General features: G+C 41.8%; 1 protein-coding gene across 3 annotated transcripts in view; it reads right to left on the bottom strand.

The window, feature by feature from the left end:
* Positions 1-26,184, bottom strand: part of KHDRBS3 (KH RNA binding domain containing, signal transduction associated 3) — a 206,013-nt gene extending 179,829 nt beyond the window's left edge. For 2 of the 3 annotated variants that reach the window (XR_007918873.2, XM_051844066.2), the window contains exon 1: positions 25,678-26,181. Coding sequence is in view for 1 of the 3 variants with exons in the window: in XM_051844066.2 (XP_051700026.1) it covers positions 25,678-25,765 (88 nt within the window). In the remaining 2 variants the exon portion in view is untranslated. Of the gene's footprint in view, positions 1-25,677 lie in introns of all 3 variants that reach the window. The other variant, XR_007918874.2, reaches the window with a different exon arrangement.
* Positions 26,185-26,486: the final 302 nt, after the last annotated feature.

Genomic DNA, 26,486 nt, shown 5'->3' with positions numbered 1-26,486 from the left:
TGAATACCAATCTGAGAAATTTATCTAAAGGATATGAAATAGCAGTGAAAAATTTAAACACAGGAATGACAGGGTTGGATCTACATGTTGCACTACCTAGTGAATGCAAATATTGAAAGGGAGGGGAACATTAGTGGAAGGAAGCAAATTTAGGTTGCTATAGTAATCTAGATAAGAGCAGAGATCCAGGGAAGAATAGGATGCAAAAACATGTAACAGATCATAACTATTAGTAATTCCTCTCATCAGAGATAGACCAGTTAAATATATGACACATGTAACAGAGTACTACATATCCACGAGAAACAGTATTCACAACTTTCTGATAACCCACGAAATTGACTATGACAATATTAAAGTTACATTTATAAAATATAATATGGAGAATGAAATAAAATTATCTAAAATTATTGCTAATGTTTTCCTAAACTGGTTTATGGGAAGTCTTCTTTTTTTCCCTTTTTTATAATTTCCATTTTTTTATAATAAGCACGCATTAAAGTATGTAAAGATTGACTTTTAAATGAGTCTTCTCTCTTTTTTTTTAGTTAATATAGCTGTTTTTAAATTCGTGAAGGTGCCAATTATACTAGTTTATAAAACAGACATAAACTTCGGTCTCATGAAATTCATAATCTGGTAAAGTACAAACCAGTCATTTTCAGAAGAAGTATTCCACTTACAAAATTCCACACAAGGTCCAGCGTTGTGGCACAGTAGATTAAGCAGCCACCTATGAAGTCCACATAAGCGCTGGTTCAAGTTTCTTAGGAAAAGAGTGCAGATTGGTGCCGCCTCACACAGGGCATCAAAATATTAGGAAAAGAGTGCAAAACAGAGAGCAAACACATTAAGAATCTACAGCCAGACTGAAGTTATTCAGAGAAAGTAAATCCACAGCCCCAGGTGACCAACTGCCAGCATGCACATTAATGGAGCACATGGCAAGAGGCCCTGACCCCAGGGGCCAGGCTTTCTTATGTTTTAGGAGGGCTGGTGCGGGTGGGGGTGGTGGGCAGCAGGTAGAGGTGAATTCCTGGGAACTGGTCTTTCATGTGGCCACCAGGCCTCTGAACCTAGAGAAGAATGCTGGGGTGGGGAGTAAAGACAATAGGGTGTGAGACCAAGTTGAGATTCAAGGGCAAGGGATAAATTTCAGTATTCTCTCTCTTTTGGGAAATGAGCCAGAATGGCTGAGGCTTATGTCTGTGTTCCATCAAGGACTAGCTGCTCCACTCCTGACCCAACTCCCTCATAATGCAACGACAGAAGATAGCCCATGTACTTGGGCCCCTGACATCCACATGGGAGAGCCAGATGGAATTCTAGGCTCCTGGCTTCTGCCTGGCCCAGCCCTAGCTGTTGTGGCCATTTGGAGATGGAAGATCTCTGTGTTTTCCCCATTTCTCTCTTAGCTCTGCTTTTCTTTCTTTTTTTTTTTTTAACTTTTATTTAATGAATATAAATTTCCAAAGTACGGCTTATGGATTACAATGGCTTCCCCCCCATACCGTCCCTCCCACCCGCAACCCTCCCCTTTCCCACTCCCTCTTCCCTTCCATTCACATGAGGATTCATTTTCGAGTCTCTTTATATACAGAAGATCAGTTTAGCATACATTAAGTAAAGATTTCAACAGTTTGCTCCCACACAGAAACATAAAGTGAAAAATAACACATGATTTTTTAAATGATGATGAAATCAGATCAGACCTATTGTCATGTTTAATCCCAGTGAGAGTCAAGTTGGGAATTGATAATTTCTTTTATTTTTTTTTTTACAGAAGATCAGTTTAGTATACATTAAGTAAAGATTTCAACAGTTTGCACCCCCATAGAAACACAAAGTGAAATATACTGTTTGAGTACTCGTTATAGCATTAAGTCTCAATGTACAGCACATTAAGGACAGAGATCCTACATGAGGAGTAAGTGCACAGTGACTCCTGTTGTTGACTTTACAAATTGACACTCCTGTTTATGGCATCAGTAATCTCCCTATGCACCAGTCATGAGTTTCCAAGGCTATGGAAGCCCCTTGAGTTCTCCGACTCTTATCTTGTTTAGACAAGGTCATAGTCAAAGTAGAGGTTCTCTCCTCCCTTCAGAGAAAGGTACCTCCTTCTTTGAAGACCTGTTCTTTCCACTGGGATCTCACTCACAGAGATCTTTCATTTAGGTTTGTTTAACTGAAATGTGATCCCTGTTAAACATAAGAGTGGGAATAAGAGAGGGAAGAGATGTACAATTTGGGACATGCTCAAGCTGACTTGCCCCAAATGGTAGAGTTAGAAACATACCAGGGGACTCCAATTCAATCCCATCAAGGTGGCATGTACCAATGCCATCTCACTAGTCCAAGTGATCAATTTCAGTTCACAATTGATCATAATGAAAGGACTAAGAGTCAAAGGGAGCACATAAACAAGTCTAGTACCTGCTAATACTAACCGATAGAATAAATAAAGGGGAGAGTGATCCAACATGGGAAGCGAGATACTCAGCAGACTCATAGAATGGCAGATGTCCTAAACAGCACTCTGGCCTCAGAATCAGCCCTAAAGGCATTCGGATCTGGCTGAAAAGCCCATGAGAGTATTTCAGGCATGGAAAGCCAAGACACTCTGGCAAAAAAAAAAAAAAAAAAAAAACCTAAATGAAAGATCTCTGTGTGTGAGTGAGATCCCAGTGGAAAGAACAGGTCTTAGCTCTGCTTTTCTAAAAATAATAAATAGATCTTTTTTTAAAAATTCCATACAAAGGCGAAGGGAAAAAATATCCCAAAGTTGCTTATTCATTTTAGTAGTGTCTTAGTAGAAATCTTACAGTTTATTCTTTTGAGATGCTATTGGATCCTAAACTAACCTTGCAATCCTGGGATAAATCCCATAAGGTGATCTCACATGTATAATCCCTTTTATACATTGCTGCATTTGGATTGCTAGTATTTTGTAAACAATGTTTGGCATCTAATAGTCATAATGAAGTAGGCAGGCATATAGGTTAAAATCAATTAAGTTTGTGAGCTGGAAGACCATGCCTTCGCCATGCCACTGTGTGACCTCACGCCCTACCTGATACTTTCACCACACCCCTGTGTGACCTCATGACCCTACCTGGCGACACCTGGGTACCCACCAGCCAATCAGGTTAATTAACCACTCCCCTTTGGAAGTGGGTTAAAAGCCTGGGACACAGTGTCTACTTTCCTGGCCTCTTGCCAGGAAGGGGCTTGCTGTAGCCCTGAGACTCCAGGGTGCCTGACCTTCAGGCTTCCTGGCCTAGATGCTCTTCCATGTGCTGGTTCCTGGTGTTCAGTATGAACCCAGATTTACCTCTCTCTCTTAAATAAAGCTCTCACTCTCCTATGCATCTTTCACACTAAATAAAGCTTAAAATGTACCATGCTGCCTCATTTATCTGTGCCAGTATTTAGAATTCTTCTCTAAATATTAGGCAAAAACCCTCCTGGGTTTATTAATATTGGGGACTTACTAACAAGCACATGGTGATATCGTATGGCACCCCCAATTCTGGTAGTATATGTGGCATCCCAGATGGCGCTTCTGGGGAACCTTAAGGGACCACATTTTTGTATAAAATTTAGGCGGTCATCTCCGATTTCAATAAGAAATACTGTTCTGCAGTTTTCCTACAATTTTTTTTTTTTAATTTTTGAAACAGAAAAAAGCCAAGGTAATAGTGGCCTCATTTAAAGAATGAGTGGGCAAGATGGATCAAAGACCTAAATTTAAGAAACATGACTGAAGTTGCTGGAAGAAAACGTAGGAGAAACACTCCAAGACACTGGTGTATGGGACGACTTATTGGCCAAGATCCCCAAAGCACAGACACAAAACAAAACCAAACAAACAGAATTATATATATTGGGGCCAGCACTGTGGCACAGCCAGTAAAGCCACCTCCTGCAGTGCTGGCATCCCATATGGGTGCCGGTTGGAGACCCGGCTGCTCCACTTCTGATCCAACTCTCTGCTATGGCCTGAGAAAACAGTACAAGATGGCCCAAGTACTTGGGCTCCTGCACCCATGTGGAAAGACCTGGAAGAAGCTCCTGGCTTCACAGGAGCTCCTGGCTTCACACTGGCATAGCTCTGGTCATTGCGACCAACTGGGGAATGAACCAGTGGGTGGAAGACCGACCTCTCTCCCTCTCTCTCTGTCTGCCTTTCCTTCTCTCTCTGTAACTCTAACTTTCAAGTAAAATAAATAAATCTTAAAAAAAAATCAATTCAGTTAAAAAAAAAATTGGCAAAGGACCACAACAGACAGTTCCCAAAAAAAGAAATAACAAGGACCAACAAATAAATGAAAAAATGTTCAACATCACTATCAGTGAAACGCAAATCAAAACTACAATGAAATACTACCTCATGCATCAGAATGGCTAAAATCCAAAAGACAGAGAGTAACACATCCTGGCAAGGGTGTGTATAAAGAGGAACACTTACATACTGTTGGTAGGAATTTAAATTATTACAGTACAGAGTACACTATGGAGATTTTTTGGAAAACCAGAAACAAATTTACCATACGATCCAGCAATCCCACTAGTGGGTATAAAACCAAAAGACAAGAATACATTGTATCAAAGGGATACCTGCACCATGATGATTACAGCAGCACTGTTCACAACAGCCAAAATATGGAATCAGATGAATGGATAAAGAAAATGAAGTACATAGACTCAATGGAATATTATTCAGCTATAAAAAAGAATGAAATTCTACCATTTGCAGCAAAATGAATGCAACTGGACAGCATCATGTTGCGCAAAATAAGCCGTACACAGAAAGACAAATACCACGTGACCTACTTTACATGTGGAAGCTAAAATTATAAAAAGAAAAAAATTCAAATGAAAGAAATCCCTGTGTGTATCAGTATTACTGCAAATATAGTTTTGTAAAATTGTTACACTTTGTCAACTCAATGGTTAAGAAGGTTATAACACCATAGTTTTAATGATCTGTAACTACTTTAAAATTTACTGTATATATGAGAAATGGTCATCTTTCTATTTTACTACTACTTATTGCCATTGCTATATTACTGCTAAACTAGTGTTTTAACTTTTTATTTGTTAGACTTATTTGGCTGCGCATTACTCCCTTCCTCCTTCCCTCTTCTTTTTAGTTTTTGAGAAGACATATTTTTAATTAAGAAGGGGGAAGGAAGAAGGGAGTAACAGAATACCATTACAATCTTAGAATTGTATCTATGAGCTATACTGAATCTTTTTAAAAACTAGGGAAAACTAAAAACAAAAAAATGAGTTAGGAAGCTTCTACAGTCTGAACTTTTAGGCACCCTCAAATTTCACAGACTGTGTGAGATCTTCCCTATAAGTTGATGGTAATTAGAAGTGGCGATTGGGGAGGTAATTAAGTTATGAGGGCATGGATGAGACTATCACCTTTATAAAAGTCTTGAGGGAGCCTCTTTGCCCCCTTCACCTGGTGAGGCCACACAGACGGCATTATCTATGGGAAAAAGCCCTTTCCAGAAACCAAATTTGTCAACAATCTGTTAAGGGACTTTACAGCTTCTAGGACTGTGAGCAATTTCTGTTGTTTATAAAGTACCCAGTCTGAGGTGTGTTAGAACAACCTGAACAGACCTAGACTGACATATTCCTTCCTCTTCTGTATTTTGGAAGAGATTATTAAAAATTTTCTATTGGTTTTTCCTTCAATATATTTTATAATTAACTAGTGAAGTCATCTGGATGGTTTCTTATAGTAAGTATATTTTTTGTTTTCTTTACCAATTCAATTTCCTTACAAGGCTATTCTGATTTTGTTTTTTCTTGAGTCAGTTTTGGTAGTCCACGTCTTTCTAGGAATTTGTCCATCTAAATTACCTAACTTTTTGGCATACATTGTTCATAACATGCCCTCATAATATGTTTTGCTTCTTTATGATGTAAGTAGTAATGTCCTCTTTTTCATTCTTGATTTTTGTGGCAGAGTCTTCTCTATATCTGGGCTTCTTTGAGCCCCAGATACTCCACTTCTGATTCAGCTCTCTACTATGGCCTGGGAATGGCTCATACCTTGGGCCCTGAACCCATGTGGGAAACCTGGAGGAAGCTCCAGACTCCTGGCTTTGGATGGGTCTAGTTCCAGCCGTTGCAGCCATTTATGGAATGAACCAGTGCATGGAGAACTTTCTCTTTCTCTTTCTCTTTCTCTTTCTCTTTCTCTTTCTCTTTCTCTCTCTCTCTCTCTCTCTCTCTCTCTCTTTCTCTCTCTCTCTCTCTCTCTCTCTCTCTCTCTGCCTCTGTAACTCTGCCTTTGAAATAAATAAGTTAATCTTAAAAAAAAGTTTTTCATGGCCGGCGCCGTGGCTCAATAGGCTAATCCTCCACCTAGCAGTGCCTGCACACTGGGTTCTAGTCCCAGTCGGGGCACCGGATTCTGTCCCGGTTGCCCCCCTTCCAGGCCAGCTCTCTGCTGTGACCCGGGAAGGCAGTGGAGGATGGCCCAAGTGCTTGGGCCCTGCACCCACATGGGAGACCAGGATAAGTACCTGGCTCCTGCCTTCGGATCAGCACGGTGCGCCGGCCGCAGCGCACCAGCCGTGGCGGCCATTGGAGGGTGAACCAACGGCAAAAGGAAGACCTTTCTCTCTCTCTCTCTCCCTCTCTCTCACTGTCCACTCTGCCTGTCAAAAATAAATAAATAAATAAATAAATAAGTCTTTCAGTCAATATAGATGAAATTTGCATTATGCTGATGTTTTCAAAAAATCAACTTTTTTGTTGACTTTTCTTTGCAGTTTTTCTATTCTCTATTTTATTTCATTAATTTCCATATTAATATGTGTTACTTCCTTCAATCTGCCGGAATTAAATTTAGTCTATTCTTCCTTTCCCAGAGTCTTAAGATGAAATTTAGGTAACTGATTTGAAATTTATCTTCATTTTTAAAACAAGAGGTTACAGTTATAACTTTTCCTCTAAGCACTGTTCTGCTTTATCTGTTAATTTTTCATAAACTGTATCTTCATTTTCATTTATGTCAAAGTATTTTCTAATTACCCTTTTGATTTATTCTTTACCTCTTTGGTTATGTTAAAGACTATCAATTTCCACATATTTGTGAATTTCTCTTTTTGAAAATATTTTTAATCCCATTTGTGTTATAGTCAATGGAATTAATCATTTGCATGACTTCAATCTTTAACATTTTTTTTGAGGCTTGTTTACTGGAGTCTAGGAAACGCTCCACATTTTTGGGAAAAATGAACTTTCTGTGGTTGCTGGAGAAGATGTCCTATAGATGTCTGTTATTTCTAACCAGCTTATAGTATTGTTCCAACCTCTAATTTCTTACTAATTTTATCTGGTTGTATCCTTTATAAAAAGTAGGGTATCAAAGTCTTCAACTATTATTGTTAAACAGTTCAAATCATTTAAGGATACTGTATCAGTTTCCCATTGCCACTGTAACAAATTATCCCTAACTTAGTGGTTTAACATAGCAACAGAGATGCATGATCTTATAATTCTGGAGGTAAGAAATCTAAAATGGGTATGTAAGGCAGCATTCCTTTTAAAAGCTCCAAAGGAGAATCCTGGTCCTTATCCTTCCCATCATGTAGAAACTGAAATATTCAATGGCTTATGGCCACAAGACTGGAACTTCTGCTTCTGTTGACAGTTTGCCTTCTGTCTGACTTTGCCTTCTGCACAAAACAGAGTAGTAATATTGGACTCACACACATGATCCTAGATAACCTATCCACTTCAAGATTCTTAATAGTATCTTCAAGGTTCTTTCTGCCACATATAATAGCATTCCCAATTTGTGGGGATTAGGATATAGACATTGATTGGTGGCAGTTGGCAGGGGGGAGGATAAGTATAATTCAGGCTACTACAGACATTAAGTGAAACAAATTTCTGAACCAACTCTTATTTTGTTCCATGTCATGTAGCTTCTGAGGGTCAATGTAAGTCAAGCACATTTTAGCCATACTTGAAAATACATAAACTTGTGTTGTTTAAGCATCCGTTATGTTACCCAGTCTGAGATATTTTGTTAAAGCAACACAAAACAAACTGAATGGTGATTTTGTACGATCAAAAAATGCTGCTTCCTTTATGCATATGTGCTATAAGTTAAGACCAATATTTTCTCTCTCCACATAAATAATCCAAATTGAGGTACTAAAGAAATCTTACTAGTGATATTTTTCAAACAGATGACAAAATTATTTAATTAAAGTGAACTAAATGAACCATGAGACTGTGGACTATTAATTGACACTTCACCAAATCTTAGTATGGTCTGTGCAAAGGAATGAAAAGACATTGGTGGCATACTTAAGTTTGGAGGATAACAAGGATCCCTGCTGTTTACCCCCAGCCCTGGCCAAAAAAAACAACCAAACATAGAAACATTACCACAGTCAGGAAGAACCAAGGCCACACTACTGACTCCTCTGGCATATCAAGCTGGACCAGTATAGTGTAAAGTGGAGCTTCATGTCAGAGTAGGCAAGAGGTTAAAAATGTCATCTTTCGAAAACAAGACCTTTTTTGAGTTTTTCTCCAGAAACTCCTTTTTGGCCTAATTTTATCACATGACTGTTGTGATACAAAAGAGTCACAGCTCTACCCACAATGAGTCTGTTACCTGCAATCAAGGGGAATAAAGAAAAGGACTAGGGTGGCAATTGAGTCTGCTCCCATCCTAAGCCCTCAACAGAAAGAGGTAGGGGAAAATCTATTATGATTTGTATGTAGAAGTCTCATAGCCAAAGCTCTGAATAATACCAGATTTATATTCCAATAATGTAGTCTCTGCACTCTACTTACATACTCAGGGATCCTTAATCATGACACAGGCCCTTGTCAGGCAGTAGGAGTCACATTCAAGACTATGAAGATCTAGGACCAACCACTATGAGCAATGCAGCCACACTAACCAAAAACATACACAAAGGCGGCAGTAATTGTATCATGAATAAGCTGGTGATGACTGGAAACCATAAGGCATATCAATCAAATTGAAAACTTGTGGGGCTGGCACTGTGGCAAGGTAGGTTAATCCTCCACCTGTAGCGCCTGCATCCCATATGAGCACCAGTTCTAGTCCCGACTGCTCCATTTCCCATCCAGCTCTTTACTATGGACTGGGAAAGCAGTAGCAGATGGCTCAAATCCTTGGGCCCCTGCACCTGCATGGGAGACCCAGAGAAGTCCTGGCTTTGGATCGGTGCAGCTCCAACTGTTGTGGCCATTTGGGGAGTGAATCAGTGGACGGAAGATCTCTCCCTCTCACTGTCTGTAACCTGATGGACGGACAGAAGGAAGGAAGGAAAAAGAAGAGAGGGGAGGGGAGGGGAGGGGAGGGGAGGGGAGGGGAGGGGAGGGGAGAAAACTTGCAGGGAAATTGTGAACCAACTCAAAGTCAGTTTGAAGACTTGTGGCCACTGATGAAAACAAGCTACTAGGAGCCCCTGACCTCTCTGGACCAAAAATCCTGTGATAAGCTGACTATTCCAATCCACTTCCTGAGTTCTTTGTACCAAAAGGCTCTCCTCCAAATTTTTTAAGTTAATTCATTATTTTGAAAAGCACAGAGACAGAGATCTCACATCCACTGGTTTACTCCCCAAATACTTGCAGCAGTTGGGGCTGGACCAGGCAGAACCCGTGAGCTGGACCTCAACCCACATCCTAGAGGCAGCAGATGATGCATCAGATGGCTGGGCCTCTCCCTCAAACTCGTCTCAGCTTAGGGATCCGCAGGCTTACAAAGGCCACGTTCTGCTTAAGCATCACCTCCCAGCAGTAACAAGTTTTAAGAGACTACTTGCAAAGGAATAAATCACACACAGACACACACACACAGCTTTTAAAATACACATTTCTGAGTATGATTTATCCTCATGATCATACATCTTTCTGTTTAAGAAAGGAAGGGAGGGAAGGTGCCAGTTCCTCTGCCCAACCTTCAAGGCTAATATGTTGCAAGGAGTCCTTCCTCTGTCCTTTTTCTCTCTTGATTTCACCCACTTTCTGGGTGATCTCATCTTCAAGCACAGCTTCAAACATAGGGCAGTGCATGTTTAGTGAAATTAAATATACTGAAAGACCACATAATAACTCAAACTCACAAAATTCAAAAACTTTTCCACCTGCATTGTTCACAGCATCCCAAATGATCTTTCTTTTTTGTATGACTTGTTTATTTCTCAAATTACCATGTAATATTTTCAGACATGGTTGTTGACTACAGGACAACTGAAATGGAAGAAAGCAAAATGACAAAATTCACTAGACAATCTGCTTATTGGAAATATTAAATTATGGCAAATTGATTACCCTATGGATAATAATATCCTATGGTCACATATAGGTCCAATTATTCTTGCAGCAGAGGAAGACTTCCTACAAGGTCTAAGTCCCACACTAAAGCTAAATACCCACACTACCACAGAATGTATATGCCTGGCACACTTGTCTGATAATCAGCAAATCTCACCTCAGAATCAGTAGCTGGAATTTATTTCAGTTCTCAAATACAGGAAAACTCTGTCTCCATCTTTCTTCACCAAAGCATATCAATGGAATGAATTCCTTTTTATTCCACAATGAAGACACACTGGCTATTCTGTCTGCCCTTAGTGGAGGCTTTAGCCCACTATACCAGGCACTTTACATAGATTCTCTCAGGACCATTTAAAGATAAAGAAACAGAAGTTTGTAGAGCTTATTAGCACAGCTAATATACCCATTTAAGGAGCAAAAAATCAGGACTGGCTATGTGGTGCAGCGGGTTAATGCCCTGGCCTGCAGTGCCAGCATCCCATATGGACGCTGGTTCAAGACCCAGCTGCTCCACTTCTGATCCAGATCTCTGCCATGGCTTGGGAAAGCAGTAGAATATGGCCCAAGTCGTTGGGTCCCTGCACCCACGTGGGAGACCTGGAAGAGGCTCCTGGATCCTGGCTTCGTATTGGCACAGCTCCAGCCATTGTGGCCAATTGGGGAGTGAACCATCGGATGGAAGACCTCTTTCTCTCTGCCTCTCCTCTCTGTGTAACTCTTTCAAATAAATAAATAAATCTTAAAAAAGAAGGAGCAAAAATCTGACTGAGTAAAAGGAAACTACAAGAATATAACCCAAAATATAGTCAACAGATTCTTAGAGTATGACTTTTTCCTTGTCCTTTTGTTCTTCTAACTTATCACAAACAGAATAAAGATAAGGCACGGAATTATGGTTCTTTATTTGTTCTGAACTGATGGAATACTAAGTGATGGACACTGTCAAAAAATTGAATAAATTCCTTTTTCCATGCATTTCTCTAAAAAACACAGATACAGAGGTAATTTCTTTAGTACTTTTCATATTAAAAAGTAACACAAAACATTAACACTTACTAAACAAATCAATAGCTCATAAGGCGGTCGGCGCCACAGCTCTATAGGCTAATCCTCCGCCTTGCGGCGCTGGCACTCCGGGTTCTAGTCCCGGTTGGGGCGCCAGATTCTGTCCTGGTTGCCCTTCTTCCAGGCCAGCCCTCTGCTATGGCCCAGGAGTTCAGTGGAGGATGGCCCAAGTCCTTGGGCCCTGCACCTGCATGGGAGACCAGGAGAAGCACCTGGCTCCTGCCATTGGATCAGCGTGGTGCGCCGGCCGCAGCGCGCCGGCCGCGCTGGCCATTGGAGGGTGAACCAACGGCAAAAGGAAGACCTTTCTCTCTCTCTCTCACTGTCCACTCTGCCTGTCAAAAAAAAAAAAAAAAAAAAAACAAAACTCATAAGGCATCTTAAGACCCAAAGACACTTCTACATGGTAAAAGAAAACCTGCTCTTTCTCCCTTCCATCACAACAGGAGGTGCCACAGAACCATCAAGACAGAACTGTCAAACCCCTTTTTCAGAGTGCAACTTCATACTCCTCCTAATAAACAAGATGGCCCGCTGGCAAACAGAACTGCTCACCACATTTAAACTTAACTTTTGAATGCTTGGAATTTTTTTTTAACTTTTATTTAATGAATATAAATTTCCAAAGTACGATTTATGGATTACAATGGCTTCCCCCACATACCGTCCCTCCCACCCACTACCCTCCCCTTTCCCACTCCCTCTCCCCTTCCATTCACATCAAGATTCATTTTCGATTATCTTAATATACAGAAGATCAGCTTAGTATACATTAAGTAAGGATTTCAACAGTTTGCTCTCACACAGAAACATAAAGTGAAAAATAATAGATGATTTTTTTTTAAATGATGATGAAATCAGATCAGACCTATTGTCATGTTTAATCCCAGTGAGAGTCAAGTTGGGAGTTGATAATTTCTTTTTTTTTTTTTTTTTTTTATAGAGGATCAGTTTAGTATACATTAAGTAAAGATTTCAACAGTTTGCACCCCCATAGAAACACAAAGTGAAATATATTGTTTGAGTACTCGTTATAGCATTAAATCTCAATACACAGCACATTAAGGACAGAGATCCTACATGAGGAGTAAGTGCACAGTGACTCCTGTTGTTGACTTTACCAACTGACACTCCTGTCTATGGCATCAGTAGTCTCCCTACTTTAGAGTCATCACAGACATTAAATTGACTGAATCTGAATCTTTACTTAAGCTACTGCCATCTGTTATGATGACTCTACCATTTTTTTTAAGGATTTATTTTTATTTCTTTGAAAGAGTTACATAGAGAGGTAGAACCATCCACTAGTTCACTCCCCCAAATGGCCACAAGAGGCAGAACTGAGCTGATCCGAAGCCAAGACCCAGGAGCTTCTTCTGGGTCTCCCACACACATGCAGAGGCCCAAGGACTTGGGCCATCCTCCACTGCTTTCCCAGGCCATAGCAGAGAGCTGGATAGGAAGTGAAGCAGCCAGGACACCAACTGGCGCCTATATGAGATGCCACCACGGCAGGGTGGGGCTTTAACCTGCTGCGCCACAGCGCTGGTTCCAACTCTAAGTATCTTGATGTACTGCCTTGATGGCAAGCAATGGGCATGTGTGAGATGGTCTTTCCTGACGACACACTATCCTGTGAGAATGTGATCGCTCCATTTTACTGCTATAAATGAAGTTGTTTGCTGAATAAGTTACAGCAAAAAAAATTACATAAATATTGTGTAGAAACAAATCTATTCTGAGATAATGAAAGGAATATAATTTTCAGATTTTTCACCCAGTTGATTGGTATCGGAGTCTTGTCATTCAGCTTCAGCTATGCAAAATGTGAGAACTGCTAACCCACAGCAAGGTTCATGCACTAATGCCTTCACACAGAGCCCTGCCTTTACATGCTCTTTCATTAGAAAAAGGGTATCTATTCTACTACTGGAAAAATACTGAGCTTATGGATTTTTTTATTATTTTACATATTTACATATATCGAAAGACTCACATTACAAATTGACAAGTCACAAAAAGCTGATGTACAAAGATCCATGTAAGATAAATTAATGGTATATGATGTAAATGACTCACAATATCATTAATTAATTTACCCAAATAGTGTTTATTACGCCCCATGTTGTGGATGGTATGGGTAAAACGGAATTCTGCCAATTTTGGAATAAAGTCTGTTCCTAGGCTCTAAACTTACAGCAAGGAAGAGGAGGCAGTCTACAACCTACAGCCAAAGCCAGTACAAGCCTGTTTTTATAAGTAAAGTTTTATCAAAACATAAACACATTTCTGCATTTACACACTGCACTATATATGGCTACTTTTAGACTACAACAGCACAGACTAAGTAGAATGTACAGCTCACAAACTACTCTATCTACTGAAAAAGTTTGTTGGCCCTAAGTTAAGAACTTAGCATAAAGACAATGGAGACATATCTATAAAACATATCTATTTCACAGCTTTGAAAAGGCACAGAAGCAATCATATATCAACAACTCCATCTCGGTTTCTAAATGAGATCCACACTAAGAGGAAGCAGAACACCCTGAATAAATGCATGGTTCCAAAGTCTAGGGCAGAGAAAGCAGAGAACAAAGCCTGGAACAAAAAGCCATTAGAAAGTTTGAAAAAAAAAAAGTCCTTCCCTCAATATTCCCTCGATATATCTGGGAGACAGAATCTAGGACATCCCCCTCTTCAGACACCAAAATCAGTAATGCTACATATGTATTCTTCTTATGTAAAATGGCATATTATTTGCACATAATCTATGCACATCCTCCCATATATTTAACTGTCTTCAGAGTACCTGTAATACTTACTATATATGATGCAAATACTATGTAGATAGTTGTTATATAGTTTAGGGAAGAATAGTAAGAATCTGTGCACATTCAGTACAGGTACAAATTTTTCTCAATATTGGAGACAGCTGCTTGAATATACAGATATGAAAGAACAATTGTAGTCAGGCGAATGCATGAGATAATTCTATGAAAAAGACCAAGGAGTCAGGGCAAAGAGTACCCAATGACAACTTGAGCATCAAGTTATATAGTGATATTAACAGATTATAACCAATTAAAGACCAATCCATGAATTTATAAAATAAATAGAAAACAAGAGAGAGAGGTTGGGGGGAGAAAAAAAAAAGTGAAAATGTCCCTTTTCAGTACAATGCCAATCAAAAAGACACCTAGATTAAGTAAGTTAGAAAATCACCATTTGTGCCAGTGCTGTGGCATCGCAGGCTAAGCTTCCACCTGCAGTGCCAGTTTGTGTCCTGGCTGCTCCTCTCTCGATCCACCTCTCTGCTATGGCCTGGGAAAGCAGTACAAGATGGCCCAGATTCTTGGGCCCCTACACCCACATGAGACCCAGAAGACGTTCCTGGTTCCTGGCTTCAGATTGGCCCAACTTCAGCTACTGCAGCCATTTGGAGAGTGAACCAGCAGATGGAAAACCTCTCTCTTTGTCTCTGCCCCTCTCTGTCTGTAACTCTCTCTCTCAAATAAACAGGAAAGCAACCATTTTACAACTATCACAGTAATAGAGATGTTCAGGTAAAACATTTAATGGATGCTAAAATTTGTGAGGTAGAGTTTAATGAGAAACCAAATTTTTACAGTCTCAAAGGATCTACCCACAAAAGTACAATTTAATTAGAAAAGAAAAACAGTAACTTCACAGTAAACTGACACCACCAAGTGCTCTAACTTAACATGCTCACCAGTACTGGGACAGAGCGACACAGAAACCTTGTGCCCCTGGTGTGAGTAATGCACCATCACCTTAGTGGCATTTCTGCTAAGAGTGCATAACGTGATTGCAATTCTAAGGAATCAGCACACTCCAAACTGAGAGACAGTCTACAAAAAACTGGCCCAAGTAGCTTTCCAAAATGCCCATCAGAAAAGGCAAAGGAAGACAGAAGAATTGCTCCAAGCTAAAGTAGGAAGAAGACTTGACAACTAAATGCAACGTGTGGTCTTCAACTGGATCTTATAAAAGGCAAAAAGTAGAACTGTCAAATTAGCACATGGACTACAGATGACAGAACCATATCATCTTGATTACTGTATTCAAGGTATAAAAGGAAATACATATCATGGTATTTAGAGGTTGCTTTTCAGCCTAGCAGTGAAAGATGCCAGTTAAGACCACTCCCTCCCACCTGAGAGTGCCTGAGTTCAAATCTTGGCTCTGACTCCTGCTTGCTCACGCACACCTAGGAGGCAGAGGTGATGGCACAGGAACTGAGTTCCTGAAATCCATGTGGGAGACTGGACTGAGTTCCCAGCTCCTAGCTTCAGCACCAGCTGTACCCTGGCAACTGAGCGCATTTGGGGAGTGAACCACTGACTAGAGGGAAGTGTATCCTCTCCTCTCTCCTTCTTTCCATTTCTCCCTCTCAAATAATATTATTTAGGGGTGAAGAGACAAACTACATGCACCTTACTCTCAAGTGAGTCATGAAAGTAATTATATATACAGAGAAAAGGAGAAATCATATGTAACAAAATATGAACTGCTAAATCAAAAAGTGGTGCACAAGAGTTCTTAGCACTATCACTTTACTCTTCTGTAAGCTTAAACTTATTTCCAAATAAAATTTTTAATTCCAAGAAGAAACAAAGGTCTTAAAAATGGGAGGGAGGAGGAGGAACAAAGACAAAGAACTATAATACACTCCGACCAGGTGTACCGTGAAGATGTTATGGAAACAAACAAGGACTGAATCAATAACCTAGAGGAATCAGAGAAGTTACATATTGCTGCAGGAGTTGTTTCTCATGCCTTGTGATGTTTTCTGCATCTGACTAACACCTCATAGGAGGAGATTACCCAAGATTGTCCAGGTACTGATAAGTTAGGTGGCATCTTCCAAGACACCAAATCCAACATGCATTCCTCTGTCACAGAACTTAACACCCTCTTAAAATTGTTCTGTCCATATGTTTACCTCCATTACTATACTATGACTTCTTAGATAAAAATACGATGTTGATGCTGATGACAACAGGACAGCAGCAGCCATCTCCGCTGTACATACTACATGCTACACATGTCACTGAACACCTCTTCACATGTATCTCATTTAACCCCACAAAAACTCCCAACAGGATTCAGAGTCATCATTTTGTACACATGGAACTGAGACTGACAGGGGTTAAGATAACTGAAGTCACAACACAAAGAAGTGGCAGACCTGATACATGAGCCCAAATCTAACTTAAAACTGTGTTAACTACTCTGTCTTCTTTATTTACCAGTCTGAATCTGATTTCAGTATTTGCACATGGTAGGCAAACAAAAGGGGAACAAGGCTTGTCTACCTGTTCTGTTCTATTTATATCCTCAGAGCATACCCAAACTGAAAGAACAGGACAGCAGGGGCACTGGTCAGAAGACAAAAAAAAAAAAAAAAAAAAAAAAAAAAAAAGCAAATAATCCACCACCACAATGACAGAAAACCAAGAGCTAAGGTATGAAATTCATCAGTAAAACAAATCTGTGATAATCAGAAACATACAAATGTTATGTTTCTTATTGATGTTATCAATTTATCTTAGTAACAACCAATGAGGGGGGCATCCTTGTTGTGTGAAGATGAAGGGACAGCAACAGTTCAGAGAAGTAAAATAACTAGTCCACAACGCACTGTTTAGCAGTGTTAAATATTCACAGTTCAGTTCAGCAGCCCAACAACTACTAGTTGAATACATGAATAACATTTTTGAAGTCCTGTGGTCTGTTGATCCACTATTCCAGCTGCTAAAACTACTAAACATGGCTTTGTCCAAACTTGTTCCCACGTCTGTTTTGTTCCTGGTTCTGCTCAAGCCCCCTAACTCACTCAAGTCAGCAGGCAACAGAAAGCAGCAGGAAGCAGGAATGTCCACACCAATTGACAAATCTTTTGTTACTACCTACACTTGTTTCCTTACACAAATCAAAGTGTGACTTAATCTACTCCAACGCAATTTAACTGAGAGGAAAACAAATTCCAAAACCAAAAGCCAAAAGTCAGACTATCCTAACATCTTTGAAAAATGTTTTATGTCCAGTGCTTTTGCAGTATTTGTTCTTTAGGTCACAGTGTCTGTAAGTCAGCCACATGCCTTAGACAAGTTGCATGTCCTACTAAGCCCCACCTCTCTATCTGTACGATGAGAACAACAAAGCTAACTTCACATGACAGTCACCAGATGAAGAAATGTGATAAGTGCCTACACACAATATGCACACAGGAAATGGTGGCGACATAATTTGTGCTTACAAGTTACAGATTTCTGAAAATACTGGCTTTAAAGTATGTCTCTTAAGATACTATAAATATGAAAAAATTAGTGACAACGCATGAAAAACAAAAGTAATGCAAGCTAAGAGATCAAGACTAATTTCAGTCAGGAGTAACTACTGGTATTGATGAAAGCAGGTAACCTAGCTATATGGAGCACCACCTAGTGGAACAAAAGCAGAGCAGCACTGGCATAAATAACAGAAGGAAAAATAATGAGAATGAAAACTACCCTTCCCCTCTCTGTTATAATTTCTTGATAGGAGGTCAAACCAACAGTGATCTCAAGGACAAGATTTATATGAAAGACAGAGATCAAAAAAGCTACTTTTACATATTCATGCCCTTTATCTTACCAAGGAAAAACATCAATAACATGCTAGGAACACTTCTAAAATTCTTAAAATAGCAGCAGGGTCTGATTGGTGAAAAACTGTGGAAATGTGAACATTTATGGAAATTGATAGCTTACCAATTTAGACTAAAACCTCTTGTGCTTGTGGAGGCTGCTGAGTGTCTAGACACGCTTTAAGACACACGGTCATAAAACCGTTTACGGACGCATCATTGGTTAACTGAAGCTTCAGGTGCCATACCTTGAGTAACATAATAAAATCATAGCTGCTGCCAATTTGGTCCACAGGAGTAATGAAGAAACTTCCTAAGGAACAAATGGCTCCTTCAATAGTTCTAGACTCAGAAAAATAAAGTAAATCTAGTCACATAAACATTACCCTAAGAAATGGAACTAGATGAGTTATGTGCTAAATTACTATTATTATTATTATTATCATAAACTCTATGTCTAGAAAGTAATGCCAGTGCACACACATCTGCCTCAGGCCAATCTATAAAAAAACAGTATGTAACATTTATCAAGTACCTTTATGTGTAGACACTATACTTCTGCCTAAAACAGCAACCTTACAAATGCTGCCTGAGGTCCTCAAATTGAGATGGGGAAACTAAGGCTTTGAAAAATTAAGTAAGTGTGCAGACTACAAAGGAACAACAGAAGTCACTGTGCACTTACACACCACGTAGGACCTCCGTCCTTCATGAGCTGTAATAAGAGAATCAACTGCAAATCTTGTTCTCAAACTGTACTCTATATGTTATATGTGTGTGTGTGTGGGTACAAACTGTTGAAATCTGTGCTTAACATGGAGTTAGCCCTCTGTATATAAAATCAAACTAAAAATGAACCATAACCAAGAAGGAGATGGGAGACAGAGAGGGAGGTGGGATGGGAGTCGGAGTGGGAGGGTGGTACGCGGGAAAGAACCACTATATTCCTAAAGTTGTACCTATGAAAAATGTATTAAGTAAAAATTTAAAGAATTATTAAAAAATGCATACATTTCAAAAATTTTTTTTAAAAAATTAAGTTGCAAGGCTACAAAGCTGTCACCTCTACAATCACATGGTTAGTCCTGTATAGCCTGTCTCTTGTTAAATACTGCTACTTCACAATTAAATGATATCCACCAGATTCTCCATGCTGCCAGTTGTCATTAAGTTCCTCTACCATTCTGCCCCTCTGAATGGTATGCAGTCTGTGCTGCTCACCAGATAACCCATCCAGTACCAGGTAGTTAATCTGAAGAGCTGCATGATCAAAATTCCCAAAGGAAAACAAACACAGTGAAAGCATCTATCTCTGCAGGATGCTGACAAGAACTATGCACAGTGTCCTGGCACTCTTCAGACAAGGATCTGCATCCTGGTTCACCATTTGCTTGCCCTGTGACCTTGGGCAAGTTAGTAACCTGCTGATCTGTTTTCTCAGCTGTAAAATAAGGTAAAATGATTTATTCTTTTGATTGTTAGAAGAATTAAATAAAGCAATATATGTAAGTATAAAGTCAGAAAAAAAACTCTTGATAAGTAGTACCTACTATTATCAGCAATTCCAACACAAGTATATTTAAATATGTTCCCCCTGCCAGGCAGTCAAAACCATTATTGGCAGACGTACATTCTAGTATGTTCATGATACGTTTTTTCTCCTTTGTGCCTATTTTTAGATGAATTTCTAAGTATAACAAAGTGGAAATAAATCCTGATATATCTTCAATTGCTTCTGTAATAAATAAAAGATTAAAATATAGAGTTCTGTGCCTTTAAGAAGTTCCTTCAAGACAGATCATTAACATGAATTTTACTTACTATCCATATACAAAGTTTTCCTATTTGCTCTTCAACCACTAAAATATATACATAATTAAAAATCCTTGCTTGCCTACTGAAGACTTAAAGATTGCTAGGCAGCACAGGAAAAAAAAGTGAGCTTGCCTTTTTTGATAAGACACATTTTCAGAAACCTCTTTTAAAGATGTGTCATGTGCAATAAAAATTTCTAGTGAACTTCTATTATGGTTAAGCTTTTTATTTTAAAAACAATAATGTTGAATTCTGTCTTCTTAACTCCTTTCTTGATGTACCCTATCGGAATGCTGTAGACGTGATTTAAACTTCCAGCCTAATGTAAGCTGGGAATCTTGACTGGCCAAGTTACTTTACATTTCTGAGCCTTGGATTCCTCACTTGAGAAAAATCAAAGGACTCAGGTAGCGAATAAAACAACCTACTTTACCAAGATATTGTGGTGGGTGATGAGAAATAATGGATAGAAGCACCTGGAACAGAAGGCAGCTTTTATTATAATCTCACACACTCACACACCCCTACCTCACATGCTAAGGAGTGCTCTACTTCTACAATTTGTAAGAAACATAAGCCACTCTATCTTCTCTCTCTGGGACTGGTGACTATAGGCAAAGGGGTCTTTTGATAGCAAAGCTGTTGCTGGCACTCAATTTGCTATTTCAATTGCCTCTGTAACTTTAGGCCCAGCGTTAGCATTTGAATTTGCAGTTTAACTCCTTCAGGTAAGAGAGTTTATTTGACATATGATAAGGGCCTCAAAAATTCTGGTTTTGATCTGTTATAAGATGTATTACTAGGAGTTTAGGGAGGGGTAATTGTATGTGTACTGGTTCAACAAAGTCCTCAAGAAAAAATAAAAGTAAACAAACATCTGATTCAAGTACATCTGACAAAATCTTCTCATTATCTCCTAGGGAAAAATGCCTACTGTTCTAGGACTTTCACAGAGCACTGGGAGGTTCCGCTTGTTTACCACTGAGTTCCCTCAATACCTGCTTCCATTGTATGTGCTGAGCTGTCAGAGACCTGCCCCATGCCCAGTGCAGGCAGGTGCTGTAAAGTAGCAACCATCAAAGCTTCCCTGACCTTTCAATTCCACATATTCCTTCTAATTTTCCTACTTCTGTGATCTTGAAGACCCCGAAACAAAAACTGGGATTCCCAAGGGCTACATACCCAGAATTACGCCAGATGCCAAAGACACAGGGATGTAAGCCAAGGCCTTGTGATTCTACCATAATAGTTAAGTACAGAGTGCTACGGGAGACCAGAAAGTGGGCATTCAAACTCATCAGGAGGAAGGGAAGCAGTCAAAGGAGATACTTTACGGCAGAAATTTGAACAGTGAAGTATAAAAATGGGTGTTGTATCATTTATCTTTCAACCCATCAGAGGCTAGAAAAGAACAAACTGTACACAGAGAGGCCAGGGTTTTCATTCTCCTTTAGTCATTAACTGACTATAGCAACAGAGTGTGACCAGTAATTGAATTATTTAGACCCCTAAGGGTAGGCAGGGCATGGTGGAAAGAACAATGGATTCAGATAACAATAAAATCTGAACCTCTGCTGTGACATTCTGTAAGTATGGATCTTGGGCAAGTCACTTTAGTTGTCAGTCTTGGTTTGTACAACTAAAAAACTAGGTTAATAACCTCTTTATGTCTGTCCGCTCCCAGTATTAAGATTACAATCATGACCCAGCACAGAGAAGTGCTACGAAGATGTTCGTAAACTGACAATTAAATCTAAGTCACCTAGTCATTAAGTATTTCAGATGGATAATTTAAAGACAAGTATGATCTTCCTTAGCAAAGAAGACATCTCTAATTTAAAACTCATTCCCAAACTAACATGAAAACAGGGACTGCTCAGGAGCAGACACAGTGTTCCCCTCCACCTCCAGGACCTGGCCGGCATCCTAGATTCTCAACGTCCAAACTCTACCACAACAGAACTCACAGTCACTACAGCACTGTGAAGCACCACACACTAGATTAAACTCAGAAATGGTTTGTCTTTAAAAAAAAAAAAAGAAAAAGAAAAAGAAACAACGAAACAAAATTTTAAAACTGATAATCTGAAGGAAAACACTTAAAAACTAAATAACCACACACTCCACTCCATGGGATGAATCACGCAGTGCAGCATAACGGCACCACAGCAAAACACAATTCTGCAATCTTCATGCTTACCGTCTCACTGTACAGGTCTGACAAGCAAATGAAAAGCATTTTTCAAAAAGGAGTCCTCCGAAACAAAATCTTAAGTCACTGAGTTTTGTACAAAGAGATGTACATAAGGTGAAGTAGTGATCTCCCTTTATACATTTGTATTCCCCACATACATCCTAAGCAATACTAAGAATCTTAACATTTGAGGAATTGATATATGAAAAACATATATCTTGAAATACCAATAAACAACTGAATCAACTGCACACAGATACACCATCTTAAGTTGTGAATCCTTTGCTCCATTTCTTCTTGTAACCTACTACTAAACATAACTTGGCAGTGAACCAGCCACCAATCCGTACACTATTATCACATAATTAAAAATACAGTGTTATGTAATCTTATTTAATGGTTATTTGTCTTGGATTGAAAACCATCCAAACTAATACTGGAGAACTGAGTTGAATTACAATGCATGAGACATTTCTAAAGATGTTTTCTAAAGAGTCAGCACATCCCTTACCAGCAAACATAATAAAAAACATGCAACAGTACTTTCTTCTCTAATTAACCTCCTAGGCAAGACACCGCAATGTCAAAGCATCCTACAGACACTTGGGGGCGGGGGCAGGGGACTGCTGCTAGAAAGAGGAGAGTATCAAAGGCTTTTCTTAGATTCTCTTTTAACAGCAAGTAAACATTACCCATTACTTTTGTTAGAGAAACAAAATCAGCAGTTAGGGATGGGGAAAAGAACAAGTTATCCTCAGAAAACAAAGATTAATGCCCTTCATGAAACCTTAAGTCTGGAAAAAGTATGTAAGCCAAGCCAAATCAGAAGAGTTCTCTCTTCATGTCTTCCCAGTTCAAGTCTTTAAAGATTATCAGAAAGAAAAGAAAAGAAGAGAAAAGAAAATAAAAAAGAAAAGAAAAAAATACAGCTACAAGTTGAATAATGTTTAAAAATACTAGATTTTAAAGAAAAGACTACACCTCATTTACAAACTGCTTTATTACTGTAATATGCTGGTTAGAATGTTGGTCACAGGAGAGCTTTAATCCAAGCGTGCCTCTTGGCATGAGCATTAAAATCCTGTGAGATAAGTCTACCATGAACACTTGGTTTTTCAAAGACAAATGCCAGAATTAACTTGCGTTAAAAAAATCTCGGTAAGTCTTCCTAAAGGACACATGATTTCCCTTACATTAAGTCACCTGGAAACAATCATATTAATTATTGTGATTTCCGCAGGGTTTCAGATTAGCATGTGAGAAGCATTTCCTTTCATCTTTTGCTGAAGGTATAAGCAGAAATTATGAATGGCCTTAGAGACAGAAGATCTGAGTTCAAATTAATTCTTGGTGGCCTGCAAAAGCTTGTAGAACTGAGGTGCTCCCAGAAAAAAACACCAACACCTGCCTCACAAGGATACAAGCATGAGGATGGAATTGGAGAGGATGTTCAATGAAGTGCCTGGGAGACTTTAATAAAACACTGTTCAAACACAAGGTACTGTTAGCATTCGGGAATGTTACTCAGAAAATATTTCTGTTACATGTCACTCTACAGTAAAACAAAGGCTTCAATGCTGACCCATCATCATTGCACAATTCAGTGTAGAATACGGATTCCAGTGCTGAGATTCAGAATAACCTCTGGAAAGCACAGCTTTCTTAGAGGCAGGTGGTAAGAACACAGCTAAGTAACAATAAAATACTTTCATACAGCCAGTAACAAGCCAACCTGGTCATCAGATTGAAATGAAAGCTTTCTAACAATCACGCAAACTCAACTGAATCCATGATGTCTGAGAAAGATACTTGTAATTTTGAAGTTACATAACAGCACAATTAATATTTTCAATTAACAGGACTTCACATTCTGGGTGTCGGCCCCTGAATTAAGGGAAAAGCCTTTTAGTCTCAAGTAACAAGTTAAGAGTTACACACGCAGCTGAGTGGACCTCTGGCCGCCTCCACACGTGAGAAATGCTCCCAAGAGAATTTCTGATGAAAAAGGAAATCATCCTCTAAAAATCACTGAATGGCAACATTTCCCCAACACTCCCCAGCATCTTTTTCAAGTAACTGGAAGCCATTAACAGTAGTAAAAACAGCAAAGTGGGAAAAAAGAATTTTTCAGTGTGTTAGCAACACGATACTACAGAAACATGGCACAGAAAATAATTCTGACTTTAAAATAACTCATTAAATAAGTTTCCTTAATTCAGCGCAGCATAACTTGGATTCTGCTTCTTTATTAGGAAAAATGCACTTACTCCACAGCCCAGAATATTTCGAAAGCTGCTGAACTCACCCAACGTACAAAGAAATTTCTCCCACAGATAGGACAGCCTAGCAGGCAACAAAAGATGCATGCAAATCGCAGAGCCGGGAGTGTGAACGGAACCGTAAACTGCTCTGAACAACATGAGCATGAAACTTAGCATTCTTTCTCTCTAATTTAGGCATGCATGCCCACTTCTTTTTCACAAATCCATTTTATTCAAAAATAAGAATAAGCTTGCAATTAAAACGGGGGGGGGGGGGGGTGCTCCGCAAACCTGCTCAACCATTCCAACGTGCGTAAATCTCGGGTTCAGGCAGTCTCCCCACCACCGCCACCAGCCCACCGGAAGAACTGGGTGCGCCGGGCAAACACCGGAGGTCTCTGTGTCAAACACAGCGACCTCAACACACACGGAACATGTCTGCCTCGTCTCTCACTTTCCGACCACGGAAGAGACATGGTCAGCGCTAAGAGCAGCAGCCCGGACTTAACCAAGGAGCTAGACTCGCAGCGATTCACGCCAAAGGTAACCGATCCGACCAGGTTCGTTTCTGCCATTTCGCAGGGAAAAGGCAGGCCGGGGGCCCGAACCCATCGCCCACTGAACGCACAGGAGGGGGCGAGGGCTGCTCCCAAGGAGGGAGGCTGAACCCACCGTCCACGCCAGCGGCTTATCCCGCAGCCAGAGGCTCGCCGTCCGGGTGTGCTGCCTCCAGACACCCCGTCCAGCGGCCGGCTGGGCGCGTGCGAAACGGCAGTGCCCTCCATCCTGCCGGCCGCCCCGGAGGGTCACCCACCCGGCGCAGCCAGGCCGACGGGGGGCCTCCCTCCGGTCCCCTCCCGATGCCCCACGGGCCAGCCCCCGAGCAGGGCAGCCGGCCTGGCCAGGGCTGCTGACCCCGGACCCCGGGCAGGCGGGTCGCGCGGGGCGAGGGGCCTGGGGTCCTCCCCTGGGACCCCCGCGGTCCTCCCCTCTCAGCCCCGAACTTCACCAACAGCCCAAGCACCTGTTCCGTTCCTCGGCTCTGCACCGGGTCCCCTCAGGTTCCTCCATTTCCCTGCGGCTCATCAGACCGACCAAACACCCACCCTAGACCCCGGGGTCCCCCCACGACGAAGCCCCCCGACGCCCGCCGTCCCCACTCACAAGCTACCCCCTGGGCAGCCCCAAGTCCCCAGAGATTCCCTTCAAGTCGCATCCCAGCGTCTCCCCGGGGCCCCTCAGGGGTCTCCGCCAGGCGTCCCGCAGCCCCCCGACCACCGCCCGCCCCAACGGCCGCCGGCCGGCAGTTAACGGCCGGCGCGCCTCACCTTGGTTCACCAGCCGCAGGGCGTGCGTGAAGGAAGGGTCCAGGGAGTCCTTCTCCGCCATCAGCTCCGGCAGATACTTCTCCTCCATGCTCGGCGGCCGTCCGGGGCCCGGGATGCGAACCCGAGGCGCGCGGGCAGCAGCGGCGGCCCCGCAACCCCCGACCCCGCCCGCGGCCCGGACCCCGGGGCCAGACGCCGCGGCGGCGGCGGCCAAGCCGGGCGGGCGGCCGGGCGGCGGCAGCGGCGGCGCCACAGGGGCGGGAACCGGCCGCTCAGCCCCAGTCCCCGGTGGCCGCCGGGTGCCCGGCGCTGGCGGCCGCGGCGTCCGGGACGCGGCTCCCGCGCTCCGGGCGGGCGCCGGTGCGGCCAGGTGGCCCCTCAGGCTGGCCCTGGCGGCGCGCTCGCAGACCCTGAGGCGGTCCGGGGAGAGCCCCGCCAGCCGGCTCCCGCGCCTGGGCAGCTCCCGCGACCGCACGCCGCGCGCCGCCCCGCGCACTCTGAGCCGCCGCCGCCGCCGCCGCCGAGTGTCCAGCGCCGGCCGCCCCGCCCCGCCCCGCCGCGCCGCGCCTGCGCGCTGGGCCCGACCGCCGCGGCGCGCGCCGCCTCGTGGGGCCGCTCCGGGCAGCGCCGGCCGGGTGCGGGCGCGGGGGTGCGGGGACGCCTGGCGCGTGCCGACTCCCTCAGCCAGGCCTGGGTAGGGGTACGGGGGCGGGAGGCCCAGGGCGCCGTTGCAGCCTGGCTGGACGCCCACACCGGGAAACTGAGGCCGGGGGAGGTCCGGAGGCGCGCCCAAGGTCATCACCCCGCGT

This window comes from Oryctolagus cuniculus, chromosome 6 (assembly GCF_964237555.1).
Source record: "Oryctolagus cuniculus chromosome 6, mOryCun1.1, whole genome shotgun sequence".
In the NCBI taxonomy this organism is placed as follows: Eukaryota; Metazoa; Chordata; class Mammalia; order Lagomorpha; family Leporidae; genus Oryctolagus; species Oryctolagus cuniculus.
The sequence above is the reverse complement of the archived record's forward strand: the minus strand, read 5'-3'. Positions and strand labels throughout refer to the sequence as shown.